This window comes from Polypterus senegalus, chromosome 5, assembly GCF_016835505.1.
Source record: "Polypterus senegalus isolate Bchr_013 chromosome 5, ASM1683550v1, whole genome shotgun sequence".
NCBI classification, from domain to species: Eukaryota; Metazoa; Chordata; class Cladistia; order Polypteriformes; family Polypteridae; genus Polypterus; species Polypterus senegalus.
The window spans coordinates 51,459,551-51,480,322 of NC_053158.1; the positions used below are offsets into that span (position 1 = coordinate 51,459,551).

Consider the following 20,772-nt stretch of genomic DNA (forward strand, 5'->3'; position numbering starts at 1 on the left):
CCCTCTAGCAACCCCTCAGAGACTCCAAAAGGGTGGATACTCCAAACTGCTGTTGGCGCATACGCACAAACAACAGTCAGGACCCTTCCCCACCCGGGCGGAGGGAGGCCACCCTCTCGTCCACGGGGTAAACCCCAATGCACAGGCTCAGTGGGGGCAATAAGTATGCCCACACCTGCTCGGCGCCTCTCACCGGGGCAACTCCAGAGTGGTAGAGAGTCCAGCCCCTCTCAAGGAGATTGGTTCCAGAGTCCAAGCTGTGCGTCGAGGTGAGTCCGACTATATCTAGCCGGAACCTCTCGACCTCGCGCACTAGCTCAGGCTCCTTCCCCTTCAGAGAGGTGACATTCCACGTCCCAAGAGCCAGTTTCTGTAGCCGAGGATCAGACCGCCAAGGTCCCGCCTTCGGCCACCACCCAACTCACATTGCACCCAACCTCCTTGGCCCCTCCCATAGGTGGTGAGCCCATGGGGAGGAGGACCCACGTTACCTCTTCGGGCTGTGCCCGGCAGCCCATGGGTGCAGGCCCGGCCACCAGGCGCTGCCATCGAGCCCCACCTCCAGGCCTGGCTCCAGAGGGGCCCGGTGACCAGCGTCGGGCAAGGGAAAGCGTTGTCCAGTTTTTTTTTCATTGGAGGTTTATTGAACCGCTCTTTGTCTCATCCCTCACCTAGGACCAGTTTGCCTTGGGTGGCCCTACCAGGGGCATAAAGCCCCGGACAACATAGCTCCTAGGATCATTGGGACACGCAAACCCCTCCACCACGATAAGGTGACGGTTCAAGGAGGAGCATTTTCATATCTGTAAAGTTTAAACATTAATCTATTCCTATTGAAAAGGGTACCACCTCATCCTCCATGCTTTTTATAGATTTCCACTACTTCTCTTCTGCAATGATTTATATTTCCGGTGTACCACTTTAGTGCCCGTGGGTTGTGCGAGTGTTTTGCTTTCTGATTCGCTGCCATTCCCTGGCATGAAGTAAACAGTAGTACCCCAGTTAGGACGAATGTCTTCTGATGTGTGGTCCCTTTCATGTACTTCTAATTACTTAAGTTGTTATAAGGCTTGTGATCATCAGAATTCATTTTTATTGAATACACTGAAATTTTATTTTCTGTTGATGCAGAAGCAATCTGTGCAATAAGCATGATATAGTTTGAGGAGATCATGCAATTTTGATAGAATACAATTTTAACTCTACTTTTTATACATGTGTTTGATTTTGTTGCCTGTTTTTAATAACCTAAAATTCATATTAACATACTAGTAAAGTCATGTTTCAGGAATTCAATTCATTGTAGCACTTTTATGACAGTCAGACATCTTGTTTTCCTTACTTATTAAACAGCATTCTGAATATAGATATACCAGAATATTCCTTACAAACAAACTTACTTAACATAAAAGCATAAGGGCCTAAAATCAACAAATAAACAATGCAGCTCACGAATTCTGCATTTATTTCACTGAAATAATGTCAGCAGTAGTGTTTGATACTCCACATTACCAAGGCACAAGCTTTGAAAGGTCAATGCTATCATATCATTACATATACTGTATATGATTATGTCATAAGCAGATAAAAGAGAAATCACTGTACTGCTTTTAAAACAAACTGAGATCATTTAGCAAAAATGTATTTAATTTATATCTAGGTGTCATTTTGGATGTTAGTCAATCATGCATTCCATTCGTTCTTATATTTGTTCTGTCAATTTTAGTCAATCATTATTAATTAAATTTTGAAGCGTAGCTGATTAGGAAAAATGCTTTTCTTTCCCTGCCACCTCCTCTGTTTTTATATCATACTTATTTTAGCAATTGAACAGAGGCTTCTGCAGTGAGATGAAGTATCGTACATGAAGGTCCCTCTTCAGTTATCAGCTCCCTAAGCCTGGATTTCACCAGCAGCAACAAATCTAACAGTCGTGCACCATAAGTGGAACACGGAATCCATTAAAGAAATCTCACAAAACTACTTTATTTTGTGATCAGTCTTATGATATTGTCAAAAACATTTACAGGATATATTTATACATACATATTTACATTTCATTAATTCTCATTTTTGATTATGAACTTTTCTCTTCATTTTTCACCAACATCTATTGTGTTCTAGTACACACAAAATACACTTACCTAAAGGATTATTAGGAACACCTGTTCAATTTCTCATTAATGCAATTATCTAATCAACCAATCACATGGCAGTTGCTTCAATGCATTTAGGGGTGTGGTCCTGGTCAAGACAATCTCCTGAACTCCAAACTGAATGTCAGAATGGGAAAGAAAGGTGATTTAAGCAATTTTGAGTGTGGCATGGTTGTTGGTGCCAGACGGGCCGGTCTGAGTATTTCACAATCTGCTCAGTTACTGGGATTTTCACGCACAACCATTTCTAGGGTTTACAAAGAATGGTGTGAAAAGGGAAAAACATCCAGTATGTTGCAGTCCTGTGGGTGAAAATGCCTTGTTGATGCTAGAGGTCAGAGGAGAATGGGCCGACTGATTCAAGCTGATAGAAGAGCAACTTTGACTGAAATAACCACTCGTTACAACCGAGGTATGCAGCAAAGCATTTGTGAAGCCACAACACGCACAACTTTGAGGCGGATGGGCTACAACAGCAGAAGATCCCACCGAGTACCACTCATCTCCACTACAAATAGGAAAAAGAGGCTACAATTTGCACGAGCTCACCAAAATTGGACAGTTGAAGACTGGAAAAATGTTGCCTGGTCTGATGATTCTCGATTTCTGTTGAGACATTCAAATGGTAGAGTCAGAATTTGGCGTAAACAGAATGAGAACATAGATCCATCATGCCTTGTTACCACTGTGCAGGCTGGTGGTGGTGGTGTAATGGTGTGGGGGATGTTTTCTTGGCACACTTTAGGCCCCTTAGTGCCAATTGGGCATCGTTTAAATGCCGCGGGCTACCTGAGCATTGTTTCTGACCATGTCCATCCCTTCATGACCACCATGTGCCCATCCTCTGATGGCTACTTCCAGCAGGATAATGCACCATGTCACAAAGCTCAAATCATTTCAAATTGGTTTCTTGAACATGACAATGAGTTCACTGTACTAAAATGGCCCCCACAGTCTCCAGATCTCAACCCAATTGAGCATCTTTGGGATGTGGTGGAACGGGAGCTTTGTGCCCTGGATGTGCATCCCACAAATCTCCATCAACTGCATGATGCTATCCTATCAATATGGGCCAACATTTCTAAAGAATGCTTTCAGCACCTTGTTGAATCAATGCCACGTAGAATTAAGGCAGTTCTGAAGGCGAAAGGGGGTCAAACACCGTATTAGTATGGTGTTCCTAATAATCCTTTAGGTGAGTGTATAGCAATGGGTTTGAAATGCCTCCAAAAACACCCATAAACCTGGTCAATGCCTTAGGTTGCCTTCCTTGAGATGTGCCTCACCCCAGGCAGACTGACACCAAATTCCATAGGGAGACTTCAGCCAGCAAAGGTCGAAATAGGGAGGTAAGTTTAAAAGTTCAAAAATATCTTAAATGTCCCAAAATATACCTAAAATGACTCTCCAGGGAAAGAAAACCATCAAAACTGTTTCAACAAGTAATCTTTACAAACAAATAGATGCAAGTGAAGCATAAAAATGTCAGAAGGGCAAAAATGAGGCACAGTGTTTACCTAAAAAGGCAACCTATTGCAGACGAATCCCTAAAATGAATTCCAGTATTTTGAAAACCTAAAGCAGAAACAGAGAATCCAGAAAACAGAAAATAATGCTCACAATATTGTATTCTTTTAGCACCAATGAACCACTGAAAGACTTAACTGCCCAGCCTGAAATATAATGGCTGAGGCCAGTCCTTCAGCAGTTAATTCAGGCTGGCTCTTCATCTTACGGGCTTTAACCCACAGAACACAAGAAACAAAACAATGGTATTTACTTAATATATAAACACTGAATAATTAATAAAATAACACAATATAAACATCTTAAGATCCAGGCCTTTAATGACCTCTTGGGCACATCTATCAGCAGTGTGTTTGTCTGTGGAGAGAGTGACAACCTCGTCAAGAAGTTTATTTATCTTGGCAGTGACATTGATTTCTCTGGTGACTCTTCCTATGAAGTTAGCAGCCGGTTTGGGAGAGCATTGGGGGGGTGGGCTTCATTAGGTTGCAGGAAAGGGGTTTGTGGCACTCCTGATATCTATGGAAGGACATGTCACTTGGACAAAGGTCCAAGTCGTCAGGGTCCTGTTTTGCTATATGTTTGCAATTCATGGATGCTATCCAGTTTCTTGTCACAAAGTCTGCACTCCTTCAGTACTGTGCCTCTTCGGAGAACCCTTGGGTACAGCTGGTTTGAATTTGTGTTGAGTGAGCGGTTGCTCGTGTAGTCTCAGATGAGGCATATTACCTGCATTATAATGAAGGGTCATTAATGGCACTATGGTCATGTGGCACATTTCTCTGAGGGTGATCCATCTCATAGGATCCTCATTGTTGAGGATTCGAGCGGCTGAAAAAGGCCAATGGGACACCCACTTAACACCTGGCTGTGGCAGATAAATGAGGGTGGGACAGGACCACGTGTCTGCCTGGGGGGTTACCAACGTGGAACCCGAGCTATTTCATCATGTGGTGGGTGCTGCAACGTGCTGTACAAGTGCATGCTCCCCAACCTGAAGTGATCTGACCTGATAATATAAACAAATATTAAACTACATAATATAAATAAGACAAAGCCACAAACATAATCTTCTTCTTATAGCTGCTCCTGTTAGGGGTTGCCACAGTGGATCATCTTCTTCCATATCTTTCTGTCCTTTGCATCTTGTTCTGTTACACCCATCACCTGCATGTCCTCTCTCACCACATCCATAAACCTTCACTTAGGCCTTCCTCTTTTCCTCTTCCCTGGCAGCTCTAGCCTTATCATCCTTCTCCCAATATACCCAGCATCTCTCCTTTGCACATGTCCAAACCAACGCAATCTCACCTCTCTGACTTTGTCTCCCAACCTGAGCTGACCCTCTAATGTCCTCATTTCTAATCCTATCCATCCGTGTCACACCCAGTGCAAATCTTAGCATCTTTAACTCTGCTACCTCTAGCTCTGTCTCCTGCTTTCTGGTCAGTGCCACCATCTCCAACCCACAAGCATAATCAATAACATAAAGAGGTAATGTTATGAATTGCAGTCCCAAAGCACACTTCCAAAAATGCCCACTACAGGCTGAAATCCTGACAAAACTCCAGCTAAATACTAGAGAGCACAAGGCAAAAAGGGGTTGCCAGCATGGGCAATCTGAGGCGATCAAGACCTAAGACACAATCCAATGATGAAAAAAAAAAAAAAGAGTAAAATAGTCAAAAATATCTAGTAACAGAAAAATATCAGCAAAAGCAAAGCAAAATGCAAGTAAACTCACTAATTCCTTAGCACATTTGAAATCAAACGGCAGGAACTGTGGGAGACTCTCAGCATATATAGGGTGTGGGACAGTAACTAGTAATGATTGGTGGACCTCCCACAAAACACAAGGCATATAATAAAGGCTTATACACAAGGAAAACAAATAACACCCCAAAATAATAAAATAAGTAATATCACATCTCTACCGTAATTCACAATATCAACATAAACAAAAGAATCATACATGAACAAAAACGGCATAAAACAAAGATTTGAACCCCAGCCAAGGGATGGACCCTGGCTAAAATATAATAGGGAAATCTCTCTATTATAAAAAAAAATCTTGGAAGGAGACGAGACGTGATTGTCTCAGAGACACTTTCACAATTCCGCGAGACGAGTCTTCGTGCCCAGTGATGTAACCACGCCCGGGGTCGGAAGCCCCGCGAGACAAGAGCTTATGTAGAGAGAAACAAACAATATTCACTCACAGGCAGTTATGCGTTGCATTGTCATGATGTAATTCCAAACATAGAATCAAAATTCAATGCGATATTGATGAAGAGGTAAAAGCGAAGCAAGCAGAGGGCAAACCCCCGTAGTAATATTTGAAAAACAACAGAACCGTTAAACAAACAAAGAATAAATCTGAATCAGGGTTACAACCCTTGTTAAACCATAACAGTGTCATTTTGTCAAGATTTTATGGTTTTGGTTTTCATGGATGTTGCAATTTTGTGTGTTTGGTTGCATGGTTGCTACTTTTTCTTTTTGCTGTGATGATGCACATTTACTAGAAACATGATACGATACAATCTATATAATAAAAGCCCAGCGTGGTGTCCGTGTCCGGGTCCGCGTTCCTTTTGGCTGTATAGCCGCCCCGTAGAAAAGCCCCAGTCTGTCCCCTCTCAGAATTCCTGCTTACCCCCCTCTGTTCTTTCCCCTTTGCTTTTATTTTTCCTGTTCCCGAAAATCTTTTCAAAACAAAAGTAAAGAAATAGACAGAGCGTTACGTTAACGTCTTCTCCCCTCTGCCTATTAAATAATCAATAAAATGAAATAAAAAAATCACGAAAGAAACAGAAACCACAACCTACCCTTACAGCGTCCACCGCGCTTCTGGCGTTACAGCCAAACACGTGGTGTATGCAGGTTACGCTAATTAACGCCCGTATTACAACAGATTATATTGTTCATGTACTATTAACTATTTACAGGGATCAACTCTTTTGGGGAAGATCATAACAAAAAAAACCCATGTGCACTTGTACGGAGGAGACCTTACGGAACAATGCCAAAACGAAACGCAACTAAACCTGCTGCTGCGAGAGAGGACACATTACAGCGTGATCACGAAACATAGAGGCAAAGGCGTGACAGTCACTCGCAAGAAACGGACACTCAGCATTCACACAGATTAGCTCAACGACGCGTCTCTGCTGCACAACGAAAGGCAACTAAAACCCCTACAGATAGAGAAGACAGATTACGCCGTGATCGTGAAAGAAAGAGGCAAAAGCGTGCCAATGAGACACCCAACGAGAGGTCCTTACGATTGAGTCCTTCAACTGTGGTGATCCAACGCGCAGCGTAGCGCGCGCCAAGTTGCTAGTACAATATAGTTTTGTGTAGTCCAAAATCAAACAAGTAGTGCCGCAATGGGCTTTCACAGACAAGGGGAAAAACTCCCAAAAAACCCTTATAGGGAAAATAACAAAAGAAACCTTGGGAAAGGCAGTTCAAAGAGAGACCCCTTTCCAGGTTGGCTGGGTGTGCAGTTGGTGTCAAACAAGGGGGTAGATGCAATACAAATACAGAACAGAATACAAGTAATCCTCAATATAATATAATATAATAGTGCAATAGAAATATTAAAAGTACAGAGCAGAATTCAACAGTACATAATACAGAAACATGATGCATGTGCCATCATGGCAGCCATGATATCAGATGGCCTTTCACAAAAAAGCAGTAAAGGAAACAATTACAAAACAAAGTCAGCCATCTGGAGCATTTGCTAGTGCAAAGTTTAATCAACAACAAAATTCGACCCCACAAGGGAACTTAAAGTAAATAAAAGAAGAGACCAGTGGTCCATTTGAGATTCTTCATGCAGTTGTCTGCTTCTCTAAGGAAGCTTACATGGCGAGAGTAGGGTCAGCAATGTAGTCACATCTCTTATTTAGTTCTCATGGTGGAAAGGGTGGCACTAGTGTTGCAGGGCTAGAAGTGTGACAGCAGTTTCTGAACTCTGGTTTAATAAAAGGAAAGACTTTACAAGGTATTTGTGAAGAAGCAAATAACTAGTTGTGTTTAGATGCTAGTTTTGATTCTTTTTGTGTTTCACCTCCAATTTTGTTAGGTGAGGGGGAAAAAACTTAATCATCAGGGGTTCCAAAGCTAAAAGGCCATCCAGCCCTCACTGGGCATTCTACCTAACATAAATGTTCCTAAATCAAACCTCTTGGTTTTCAGGCTTCACATACAGGATTGATGAAGTTGGTCTCGTAGACAGATGACACACCCACCTTTATTCCATTATCTCAGGGGGCTGCATGGTGCCTTAATCAGGTGGTGGTGGTGCAGACCACCATCACAGAAGAACCGGAAAAGACAGCAGAGAATAGTAGGGTTTAGTACAGGTTGCGAATCCCTGAATAATATGCTCATAAAGTCTATTAGAAATACAACTGAAATGTAGCCACGAAAAAGGCATTTTAAATAATAAGTTTTTAGCAATTTTTTTTTAATGTTCCACTGTATTAGCCTATAGGTAAAGTATTCCAGAATTTAGATGCTTAACAGCAAAAGGTCACCTCACCACTTCTTTCAAGTTTGGCTCTCGGAATTATAAGCAGACCCCCAATCGAAAATCTAAGGTTATGACTTGGAGTGTAGGGGGACAGGCTTTCCAAAAAAGGACGGAGCAAAATTATTTAAGGCTTTACAAACCATTAGCAATATTGTAAAGTCAATTCTGAATGACACGGGTAAGCAATTTAATTATGCTAAAACTGGTGTGATGTGCTCAAATTCTATTTTTCTAGTTAAGATTCTGGCTGCTCCATTCTGCACTACATGTAGTTGCAGCCTATTATCACTCTTACTTGTTAATAACAATGACCCACGGTTACAAAAATATTTAAGAAACAAAATAGTGATAACTCAGTCTTTGATGACATGATTTGAAAATGTGCAAATGCTCCGACTTTCAAATTGGTCCCCTATCACACCTGAATGTCACATTATGTATTCAGATTCTGTGGCTCGAGAGCATACCTTAGTGGCTGTATGGTATGCATCCTGCAAAGGCCTGGCATACCTTATTGAGCTAAACATGCTTGAAAATGAATGGAGTACCTTTATGATAACATCTTGTCTAACTGTTGCACATTGTTTGGTTTGTGCGAAGAAAAACAGTTGTACGTTTCAACTTTTTCTTTAAAAACTATGCAGTGTTTATGTTGGCATATATTTTTGTCTTTTCAGTCACTTTACATTCTACAAAATTCTGCAATTGATAAGAGTATGTTAGTGATTCTCAGTTATTTGCTTCCTATTAATTATATTCAATCAGCTGCAACTGTGAATAAATTCACAGAACATGCACATTTCTAAAGCAGGAACATTTCACAATCATTCTGAAATGTGACATGCCCTAAATGGCACCCTTTAATAAATGTTTGCTGTCTCTTAAAACCTGTTAACTGTAACATTTCCCTTCAGGTTATAATTTGGCTTTTGACGCTTCGGGTACTTGCCTAAGTTTGGTGTTTCATTTTACTTTATATTTTATGAGGTGAGTTTAATGGTCTTGCTGAAATCATAAGACTATATGCTTAATCTCCCTCTTCTATGTTGGCTTTTCTGTGTGCTGCCAGTGCTTTCTGGGATGTAAATCTTTGTAGGTCAGAATTTCAGGTTCTTTTATGTTTTGCCACATTTGAAAAATGCGAGTGATGGAGTGCTAACGTGAGAGTCCCTTTAGAGTACAGTTACACTCATTTCACCCTGCTATTTTAACCTGGGATGTATGTTTCCTATTTCGATTTGTATGATAACCTAGGCTGATAAAAGCCAATAAATACTTACTAAACTAATAACAATGAAATCCAAAAGACACATGAGCTAGAAGAAGGCATCCTTGACACAGTTCCTGAAAAGCATATTTTGAAATATTGTTGTTACTTTTGTTTTGAATGGTTATTCACTCTTTGATGAAAATTATTCTTTGATAAGACAAATGTTGAAAGTACATACTAAATGTAAATGAATTTCCAGCTGTGCACATTCTTACTGGGCGACTCTCTTGGTCCGTCCCGCAGGCACCCACAGTACTCTGATCCTTTGCCATACATTTTACCTTATTTTAGATTTATTAGTGCGTTAATGTGAGCGCACCCTTGGCCAGCTCTACCATTCAGGAGAACTATGCAGACAGTATGGTGGCATAATTGGCAGCTAGTCATATTTTAAGCAGTACAAGCTCTGACTTAAGAACGACTGTGTGATTATATTGTGTTATTAAGAACAACAGTGTGATTATGTTTAATACTGTATTATTAAGAGCAACTGTGTGATTATATTGTTTATTTTTGCTTACTAGCGATGTTTGGTTTTAATGTCTGATAACCTACACGTGGTCTTCCGTGTTTTAAGATGCATCATTCTCAACTTCTGTATGTTTGTAATCTGCAGGTGTAGGTTCACAGTTTTAGTGTTACTTTCATGGACACTGACTTAGCTTAAAGTCAGGGTGGGGATTCAGGGGAGTTGAGAGGGACCATAGGGGAAGTTACAACATAGATCATATTCCAACAATTACATGAGCAGAAATAACAACAATAATAATAATACTAATCCTCAAACTGGTGTGACATTGAAGACACAGACACAACAAAGTAAAATTACATGATCAAAAAGGCAACAGGACTATAGCTCTTGAATGAATTGTTAAGGGTTATTTAATTCAAACTATAACCATCTCCCAAATGGGCTTATATTAAAACTTGCACTAAAAGTTGGCAAATGTTGATAGTTCTCAGAGCACTAAAAAAACTCCTCACTTGAAAAACTCTCTAAAGTTGTGTATTGATTAGATCAGGGGTGGCAACAGGTTTTCATTCTAACCCTTTTCCTAATCAGTGACCAGTTTTCACTGCTAATTAACTTCTTTTGCCTTTGTTTTAATAGCTCTGTTTTTAAGGATCCATTGCCTCTGAATTGATACTTTTCTTCATTAAATGACAGCCAAACACAAATGAGATGTGAAACAAGCCAACAGTTGACCAGCTAAACTGGGATTTCAAACTCCAACTAATTTCACTCCAATCAATCTCTCAATGAGAAGCTGATTCTTACTGTTAATTAAACTCGTTATTCCGTGGCTTGTTGCTGCTGTCATTCTGCTACAGCAGACATTTCCAAAACTGTTTATTTTTCTGTTTTTGCAGCTCATTTTGTGTTTCATTATTATTTGGCTGTTAAATAAGGAAAAACTAAGGGGCCTGAGTCAAGTTCATTAAAATTAAGGCAAAAGAAGTTAATTAGCAGCAAAAACGTCACTAATTAAGAAGACGGTTAGAATGAAAACCTGCAGCCACTGTGACCCTCCAAGACCGGAGTTGGACACCCCTGGATTAGATTGTCATATTCCATTATTTACACATGCAAGGATGCAGTAAATAGGAGTTATGGGTAAATGGTTAAAGCTAATCGTTATGCTTCAATTTTGTTGAATTTTGTGGTTATATTAATTTTGGTTTGCTTAATTTAAATAAAATCTATATGTTTGTGAAGCTGCCTTGGTAACTGGACTGTGTAACCACAAGGTGGCGCCAGAGAAGCAAACCACACACTCAGCAATACATTACACATAAATAGAATAAATGCACCTTCACGGACCTCCTTCCAGCAATGTGCCACAATTATACAATAAATAAACTGACAAACCTTCCTCCTCTCGTTCAGTTGAATTATGCCTGCTTCCTCCTGACTCTGACTCAACTATGTAAAGCAGCAGATTCCCTTTTATACCGCACCCAGGAAATGCTTCTGGTGCCACTTTATGTCTTCCGGGCCACAAGAAAAGTAGGGAGGTCCTCCCCTGACAGCGCCCTCTCTTGATCCCCAGGAACCCTGACTGGCCAGACTATCTCCCAAACACCCGCGCAGGTATCCCAACTGGGTTCCCAAACGAAGACCACTGCCACCTGGTGTATGGGGGATGGTACCACTCGTGAACTCTTGCTGGTCCCTTCCTTAACTTACACCTGCCGGGTATAAAGTTTTTTTTTTGTTTCACCCCTCAAGAAGGTGTTTTAGTGAGACAGTTTTATAAACGGTGGTTGCTGTAAGTAAACAAATGCCCCCCTTAACATTCTGAAATTGCAAATTCACTGTTTTGCATCTGACCCCTCCATATTTCACTCTCCCCAGTCGTCATTTCTCTCTCATGGTTCAAGCTTTATATTTATAGGTCTGCTGGTGATGATTCCACTCAAAGCAAAGGGAGTGATTGGCACCATTTACACCTTTGCCTAGGGCAGCAAAAATGCAAGTGCCAGCTCTGAACACAACTTTGGAAAAGAATTCATTTGACTCAAAGGCCTTTCATAATCTCTCTACATAAGTTATATCTTAACCGTTTTGGGTTTGACTTCAACACTCCATTTTATGAAAGTGAATTGATTTAATTTGCTGAAGTAGTAAGAACGAACTGTATAAGAACAGTGAACATGGAGAGCTGTCACCATTTTGTTTTGAGTCTTCGGTGAATGAACCACCAAGTAAGCTTTTTTAAGTGGACATAAAAGAGCACAATAAGTGATTTGCACTTTTGTATGTGTTTATGCCATTTTAGTTAGTCTATATGTATCTTGATCACTTCCTTGAACTACTGCTTTTCACTGACATCAGACTGGATTGGTTAACATCGTTATGCTGGCTAAGATGCGTCCAGTTCATTTAGACATGTTAACACTGCTTTGAGTTACAAGGAAGGGTGGATGGACGTAGGATGAAATGATAGCGTGAGAGTAGCTTTACTTTTATAGTGGAATTCGTCTGAAAGGCCTTTTTATGATTAAACCTGAAAGAAAGGAATGAACATTACACCCAACATTTCTGTGTAGTAAATGTCGAATATGTTCACCCTTGGTTTTCCACAGGCAAGTCGAAACTGTTTGTTCAATAATGTGCAAGAATTTCAAGCTAATGAAAACATCTAATTTTCTGGAGTTTTTATTAAACTTCTGTCTGTTTTGCACCCTGAGCTTCGTGATCTGACAGTTAGAGGAGGCAGCACTAGTTATGGATACCTTGACTTACCTGGCCGGTTTAGACTTACCACTCAACATAAGGGATTTGGGAGGAAAACCAAAATACCCAGAAAAAAAAACATGCAGGCAGGTTGCTTTAAATTAAAATAACATTTGTCTGATTTAGCGAACCCTGCATTTATGTTCCATCCTGAAAGGTTTGTTTTCGTTTAAATAGCACATCTAAGCTTTTACCTTGGCCGTACATTGATGTCGGGCCTAACCAAAACAAATACGCCAGCCGACAAAATAACCATAGCACCAAACCACAAAACGCTGAGCCAAAATGCTTTTCTCATTTTAATTATTTTAATTGTGTTAAATACAATACTGTGACTTTGTGTCTGTTACTTTTGAAAGCTAACCATTCCTCTGTTTTTTTTTTTATAGGATTATGATGAAAAGCCACAACAGGAAGACTAAACTAACTTGGCTATTATGCAACACTGTTATTTTGCATTTTGAATATTTTCTTTATATATATATATATATATATATATATATATATATATATATATATATATATATATATATATATATATATAAAATATAAACCCTAACAAAAATTATGATTTATTTTTATAAGTGATATAAAAATCTAAACTTATATTCATAGTGGACTTTCTCAAAACAATTCTTAATGGACACTACGTGTTGTTTTTTTAGATTATATATTACTTCAAAAGTCTTGCATATGCTAGCATGTTTTAATTGTGTCATTGTCTGATCAGATCTGTGCCCTTATATATGTTTGCTTCAGTTATCTTGCTTATAGCATGGATCTTCAAGCATTCATTCAAATGTAAATAGTGTTTTAATTGCTTTTCTAATCTATGATCAACTGTGTTAGCAATTATACTCATTTTGATGATGAAGTGCCATAAAATACTCTTTGTAACAACTTGTACAAACCTGCTTTTTAATTGAATGCGTTCTCATTAAACCACATAATGGACACGCGGCTCTTTCGTTATGAACAGTGTAAGTCATCCTGTGCAGACACAATCAAGGGTGACATCTCAGTTATTTAATGACAGGTTTCCAAAAACAAAAAACTTGTATCTTAAACAATGGGAAATGAGTTTAGATATGCAATATTTTTTTTTTTTTTGCTATAAACACATAAAAAAATATTTATACGCATATTTAAGTGATCATTCCTGTAGGGGTTCATGTTTCATTTTAGGTATGCTTATCACCCAGTAAGCACCTGTGTTTTTAAAGAGGACATGTGATAATCTTAGGACACATCTTGTTTTTGTAATCTGCCATGGTGCCTCTCCAGCAGGCGTGAACCAATTGTGGACGGGAGCGGACTCTCACAGTGACATTCACGTGAGTCACTAGTTACCTTACCTGGAGATGCGCAAAGGCAGGCACAGGGAAAACACGAAAACTCTGACATGCTGGTAATCAATCATGTGGCTGTTCTTTATTTTTGTAGCACTTAAGGGGTCAGTGCTTTACAAAGTAAGAGAAGGAGAGCAATACAAATCAGCAGCCCGATTCCACCACACATCTTGTAGCAGTCAAGTGAGGGATAAAAGGTGCAAATACATTGACATGGCTGGCAAAGCCTTATGTTACTGATTATGTAGTCAATCTTATCTGCCTGGCGTATGTCACAGTTTATAATTTTGGCCACCCTGATCGTTTTATAGGCTCATTAATTTACAGTGTCTGCCTTCCTACATACACACAACCTCATGTATTTTTTTTAAAGTTTTTATGGCCTTTTCTGCAGTCGATAACTTGATCGATCAATTATGAATTATGTTAATGATGAATACATTAAATTTCTAATGTGACTAATGCATAGTTTGAATAACAAACAATCCTTTGGGGGGAAACTCTGATCATCTGAGTGGGTAGAGGCAGGACTTTGGAAATTTCTGTGAAATTTTTATTATAAATTATTTGGAAACATTTTGCTCTGAACACTCAGTGTGACACAAGGATTTTTTCATAATATTCTGTGTAAGAATAAATAATACATTTTCATTGAATTTGTGGTTCATATACTTCCCAGGCCCATAGGGTGTTTCTGTTTCATCTTTTCTTTTTCAACAGTTTTGGAAAGTGTATTCTCTTTGACATTTCCATGAGGGGATGCACGTTTAACCTAATTTAACGCCCTACTTTAGTAGAGTGATAAGCTTGAACTGCCAGCCCTCTGTATACATGCAGGCTGACAAAAATATTGTAGAGAGTTTAATTTATTGCTTTGCATCCCTAAATTTAAAGAGCATATAAAATCAACACATCATTTTCCTTATAAATAATAAGCAAGTGCACATTTTTCCTTGTACAAGCGTACTAGTCTGAATTCAAAGCACTAGTTTCCTTACCCGAGTATCGAGTTGACATCATAAGGAAAAAATTCACAATACTTTCTCGCCTTTCCTATCTCTTTTGCATTCACTGTCAAGTGTTTTCCACTGGTTACTGTCATAATCTGGTTTTTCAATGGATTTTGTTCATTGGCCTCTAAAAATTGAGTCTGTTTTGGGGGTTTCTGAATTGAGAGATTACAATCAACTTTTCCTTTCTTGTGTTTTTAACATTGTAAACAACAACATTTATTTATAAAGTACATTTTCATACAAACGATGTAGATCAAAGTGCTTTACATATTGAAGAAAGAGAAAAAAGACAAAATAAATAAGATTTAAAATAAGGAAACACTAATTATTTATAGAATAAAAGTAACATCCGATGGCCAAGGAGGACAGAAAAAACAAAAAAAAACAAAAAAAACTCCAGACGGCTGGAGAAAAAAATAAAATCAGCAGGGGTTCCAGGCCACGAGACCACCCAGCCCCCTCTAGGCATTCTACCTAACTTATATGACCTCAATCAGTCCTCATTGTATTCAGGGTTATGTTCATGTCCCCCCAAAGCCCCCACCCCGGTGTCACCTTATTTGCTTTCTCTGTTCTGCCATGTTGGAGACTGGTTGCCAGGACACAAGGACACATTCCTGATGTGGCACATTGTGACGTCACTAGCATGATGTTATAAAAAGCTGGCACCACACATATCTAATCATCCAAGATTTGGATTACTGATTACTTTCATATTGTTTGCTTTTGAATGTACTGGATATACCATTTGTGTCTACCTTCTGATTACAATTTGCATGTAAAGTTTTTGGGTTATGACTTACCCGCTCTGGTCTGTGACCACCCTTCTGGCCCTACTTACTGCTGTATTCCCAGTTATGACACCTACATGAATTCCAACTTCTTCTTACCATTTCCTGATTCCAGTTTCTTTCAAAACCACTGTCACATTTTATAAGCAGTGTAGTTATTAATTGTTATTGTTTTTTCTCCAGAATAATCTATACTAATAAAAGGCAAAGCCCTCACTCACTCACTCACTCATTTACTCACTCACTCACTCACTCACTAATTCTCCAACTTCCCGTGTGGGTGGAAGGCTGAAATTTGGCAGGTTCATTCCTTACAGCTTCCTTACAAAAGTTGGGCAGGTTTTATATCGAAATTCTACACGTAATGGTCATAACTGGAAGCAGTTTTCTCCATTTACTGTAATGGAGATGAGCGTCAATGCCGTGGGGGCGGAGTTTCGTGTGACATCATCACGCCTCCCACGTAATCACGGAAAAAAAAATAAAAAAAATCAGGAAGACCTCAAAAAAGCGCTGAAGAAAACATATAATTGAGAAGGCAGCGAAACAATAAGAAGCGAGTGAGTGACATATACAACCATATTCATGAGTTCTGCTACCTCGGAAACAAAGCACGATGTAAACCTACACTTTAAATTAAGTTTATAGACAGGCTGCCGCTGGCATTTGTAATTTAGTGCCTGCCCATATAAGGCCGTCCGTCAGCGGCAATCCAATAGCAAACTCCCACTAAATATTCACGGGTTAAGGACTGTGCTTATGCAGAGGAAGATGAGATGGTCAGCGTGGTGTTTGGCACAAACTCAGCGAAAATGGAGAAAGTTTTAAGTGCCAGGACTAAGGTAACATTAAATACAGCCATGGACATAGCACGAGATGGCACCAGCACAGCTGGGAACCTTCGATGCAAGTACACCGAGTGGCTCCGTGAACTGGCGCAGTGCACAGATAAAAGCAACAGTTCCAAAGGCTGAACAAAACCGAATTACACAATTGAAAAGGCAGCAAAAATATGAAGCGTCTGATAAGCATATTCATAAATGCAGCTACTGTGGAAACAAAGCTCACGGTGGAAAAAGTCAATGTCCGCTAAAGGAAGACAGTGTAAAAAACCGTGCATGCAGTGTGTCAGGTCTCAGATAAAGAAGAAGATGAGCTGTTTATTGATGCAGTAAGAAACGAATCGATGAATGAAACCTGTCATCTTTACGACGATTGACAAACACGGAATGTAACTTGAACACAACACATCCTACAAATACGAACCTGATTGAAAGAAATAATGATAATCAAATCCTTGATGACAGCAACACTCAGTAACACTCACAAAACAAATACTGTATATTGACAGTCATGTTACGTTATTTTTAAAATGTTCCCTTTTCTTTTCTACCTTTTTAACACACTACTTCTCCTGCGATCGCGGGTATATATATATGTATATATATATCCCGATCTACATACTCGAATAATGGATACTTTATTCGCCATCAATGATTGTTTTGGTAAAGCCATACTCAGTGTATTCATTAGATGAGCGGTAAAAAGTAAGAGCGAGGGAGGATGACTCATTGAGGCATGCAGGCTGTAGTCTTGGCGTCAACTCTATCTGAATTGCGCGATCACATTTGAAAAATATATCTTTTCAAGTTCTATTTAGTCCATATGTGCCAAACTCAAGGGCCGCGGGCCACATCCGGCCGGCGTGTAATTATATCCGGCCGCGAGATCATTTTATATACTGTATTATTGTTATTAAAGCCCGGGTAATGAAGCGCGCTGGTAACACAATAAACTACAGATCCCATAATGCAGCGCTTCAGCTGCCTTGCCGAACACTTACCACGTTAATCAAGTCTACCTTATGATGCTGCAAGTTATTGCGAAGCTAGAGTTATGCGCACTGAGTTTGCACGGCGCTTTGGTGACTTTGAAGAACAAAAAAAGTCCGTCTACATGCGGCTCGAACCTTGTGCATGTTTGGTAGCACATATCTGTGTGAGAAGCTCTTCTCAGTGATAAAGACTAACAAAACAGCACACAGGAGTCGCCTCACTGATGAGCACCTGCAATCCATCCTGAGAATCTCCACAACACAGAACCTCACACCAAACAGAAACGAACCTGTGGCCAAAAAAAGATGCCAGGCGTCCAGCTCTAAAATGACATAAGAGCAAAGACAACTGAATGATTTGATTTGTTATTGCACGTAAGGCGGAGTCAACCGTTTTAACAAACAGCGTATTGCACTGATCTGAAATAGCTGTGTGTGTATATATGTAGATATGTATGTATATGTATATATATGTTTATATATGTGTGTGTGTATGTATGTATATATATATATATATATGTATTTCTGTGTATATATATATATATATATATATATATATATATATATATATATATATATATGACAACAACACTCATCACTCACAACAGTGACAAAACAATTACATTGACAATCAGGTTACGTTATTTTCAAAATGTTTCCTTTTCTTTTCATTGCTTCTTTAACACACTACTTCTCCACTGCGCCTGGTATTTTACTATACTATATAAAAGAAAAAGGCAACTTTCCTTTCTTTACACCTTTTTCCTTTTATCCCAAACCAAAGCCTTTCTCTCTTAACACTGCAGAGGACACAAAACTAATTTTCTTTAAATGCGGTAAGGCACATTACCAGAGGCACAAATTTGAATGTTCACATAGAAAATGTAATTTCAATGTACCTGTACTTCTTAAAACGTTAATGTTTTACTGTTTAATAACTTATAGACTATAATTTATTATTTTTCCCTTGCACTCAGTGACCAAACCTATACACACACATATAGACACATACAAACATACACACAAGTATATGTATGTGTATATATACACACACACACACACACACACACACATACATACATACATACATACATACATACACACATGTATATAATTTGTGTGTGTGTATGTATGTATGTGTGTGTATATATGATGTAGATAGGTATGTATGTGCGAGTGTGTGTATATGTAGATATGTATAGTATATGTATATATGTAGTGTATATATATATATGTGTGTATATATATGTATATATATATATATATATACTGTGTATGTATGTGTGTGTGTGTGTGTGTGTGTGTGTGTGTGTGTGTGTATATATGACAGCAGCAATCCAAGCTGTGAGAGAACAGTAAAAGGAGGCGTGTCAGACGTCATGGTACATTTTCTGATGCAGCTACCGAAAACAACTTTGTGACGCTGCCGCCAAATACACAAAACAATTACTTTGACAATCATGTTACATTATTTTTAAAATGTTTCCTTTTCTTTCTCTTTCCTTCTTTAACACACTACTTCTCCGCTGCTGCTGGTATTCTACTATATATATATAGATAGAGATATACATAGATAGATATAGATAGATAGATAGATAGATAGATAGATAGATAGATAGATAGATATGAGAACAACACTCATATCAATGACAAAACAATTACATTAACAATCATGTTACGTTATTTTTAAAATTTTTCCTTTTCTTTTCGTACCTTCTTTAACACACTACTTCTCCCCTGCGAAGCGCGGGTATTCTGCTAGTTGTTTTATAAAATTCAGAAGGCAAAGCCTTACTTGGAGAAATGCTGGACATCACTTTTTGTCTGCCTCGCTTTTAAAGTAAAAAAAAACATTGGCTCTCAACTATCATGCTTTCTGGATGGATGGTGTTGCCCAGTTTCTCCCCTAAATGATCTCTGAATCCCCATCTGCTTCCAGCTATTTTTTTTAAATTCCAACAGGATGTTAATCCACTTATCCAGCCATCTTGAGAGTATAGAGTGTAAGTCTCACACCTTCATTCAGTACCATATATGTAATCATAGATAGATAGATAGATAGATACTTTATTAATCCCAAGGGGAAATTCACATAATCCAGCAGCAGTATACTGATACAAAGAAACAATATTAAATTAAATAGTAATAAAAATGAAAAAAAAATTTAAATAAAATTAATGTTAGCATAGTGTGAGGGAGGAACGATCTCCTCAGTCTGTCAATGGAGCAGAACGGTGACAAAAGTCTGTCACTGAAGCTACTCCTCTGTCTGGAGATGACACTGTTAAGTGGATGCAGTGGATTATTCATGATTGACAGGAGTTTGCTTAATGCCCGTCTCTCTGCCACAGATGTTACTGTCCAACTTTACTCCTACAATAGAGCCTGCCTTCTTAACAAGTTTGTCCAGGCGTGAGGCGTCTTTCATCTTTATGCTGCCACCCCAGCACACCACCACGTAGAAGAGGGCACTCGCCACAACCGTCTGGTAGAACATCTGCAGCATCTTACTGCAGATGTTGAAGGATGCCAACCTTCTCAGAAAGTATAGTCGGCTCTGACCTTTCTTACATAGAGCATCAGTATTGGCAGTCCAGTCCAATTTGTCATCCAGCTGCACTCCCAGATATTTATAGGTCTGCATTTAGACCTCCCTGCCTCTCCTAATAATAAGAGAGCCATTTTGGTTTACTAATAAAGAACAAACAAACAAACTGCATTTGTCCAATGGGGAAATTTACCCTTTGCAGAAGCTCAAAAAATATTGAAATATTTTAACAAACAATAACAAAATTCACTCCGAGCCCTTCTGACTTGAGGCAAGTCACAGTGAGGCCTTATGTAGGTGTGTTGCCGGTGGTCTAAAAGGAGCCCCAGCAGGGTTTCTATATTTGTAAATAGGATGCTTATTCCAGGAAACAATCAATAACATTAAGTACAGGGTAATTTTCTTTTGTCAAAAAATTAACTGTTTTGTAGCTAATTTTGTTAAGTATATTCATAGACAGAAAAACAAAGTGTCATATTGTAAATCTTATGCATATCAGCGCT

At 39.0% G+C, this 20,772-nt stretch overlaps 1 protein-coding gene across 4 annotated transcripts in view; it reads left to right on the top strand.

Moving 5' to 3' along the window:
- The window catches only part of c5h8orf34 (chromosome 5 C8orf34 homolog), a 446,834-nt gene extending 433,625 nt beyond the window's left edge, over positions 1 to 13,209 (top strand). For 3 of the 4 annotated variants that reach the window (XM_039754615.1, XM_039754616.1, XM_039754619.1), the window contains exon 15: positions 13,124 to 13,209. In XM_039754615.1, the coding sequence (XP_039610549.1) occupies positions 13,124 to 13,131 (8 nt within the window). In that variant the 3' untranslated portion in view covers positions 13,132 to 13,209. The remainder of the gene's footprint in view (positions 1 to 13,123) is intronic. The other variant, XM_039754617.1, reaches the window with a different exon arrangement.
- Positions 13,210 to 20,772: the final 7,563 nt, after the last annotated feature.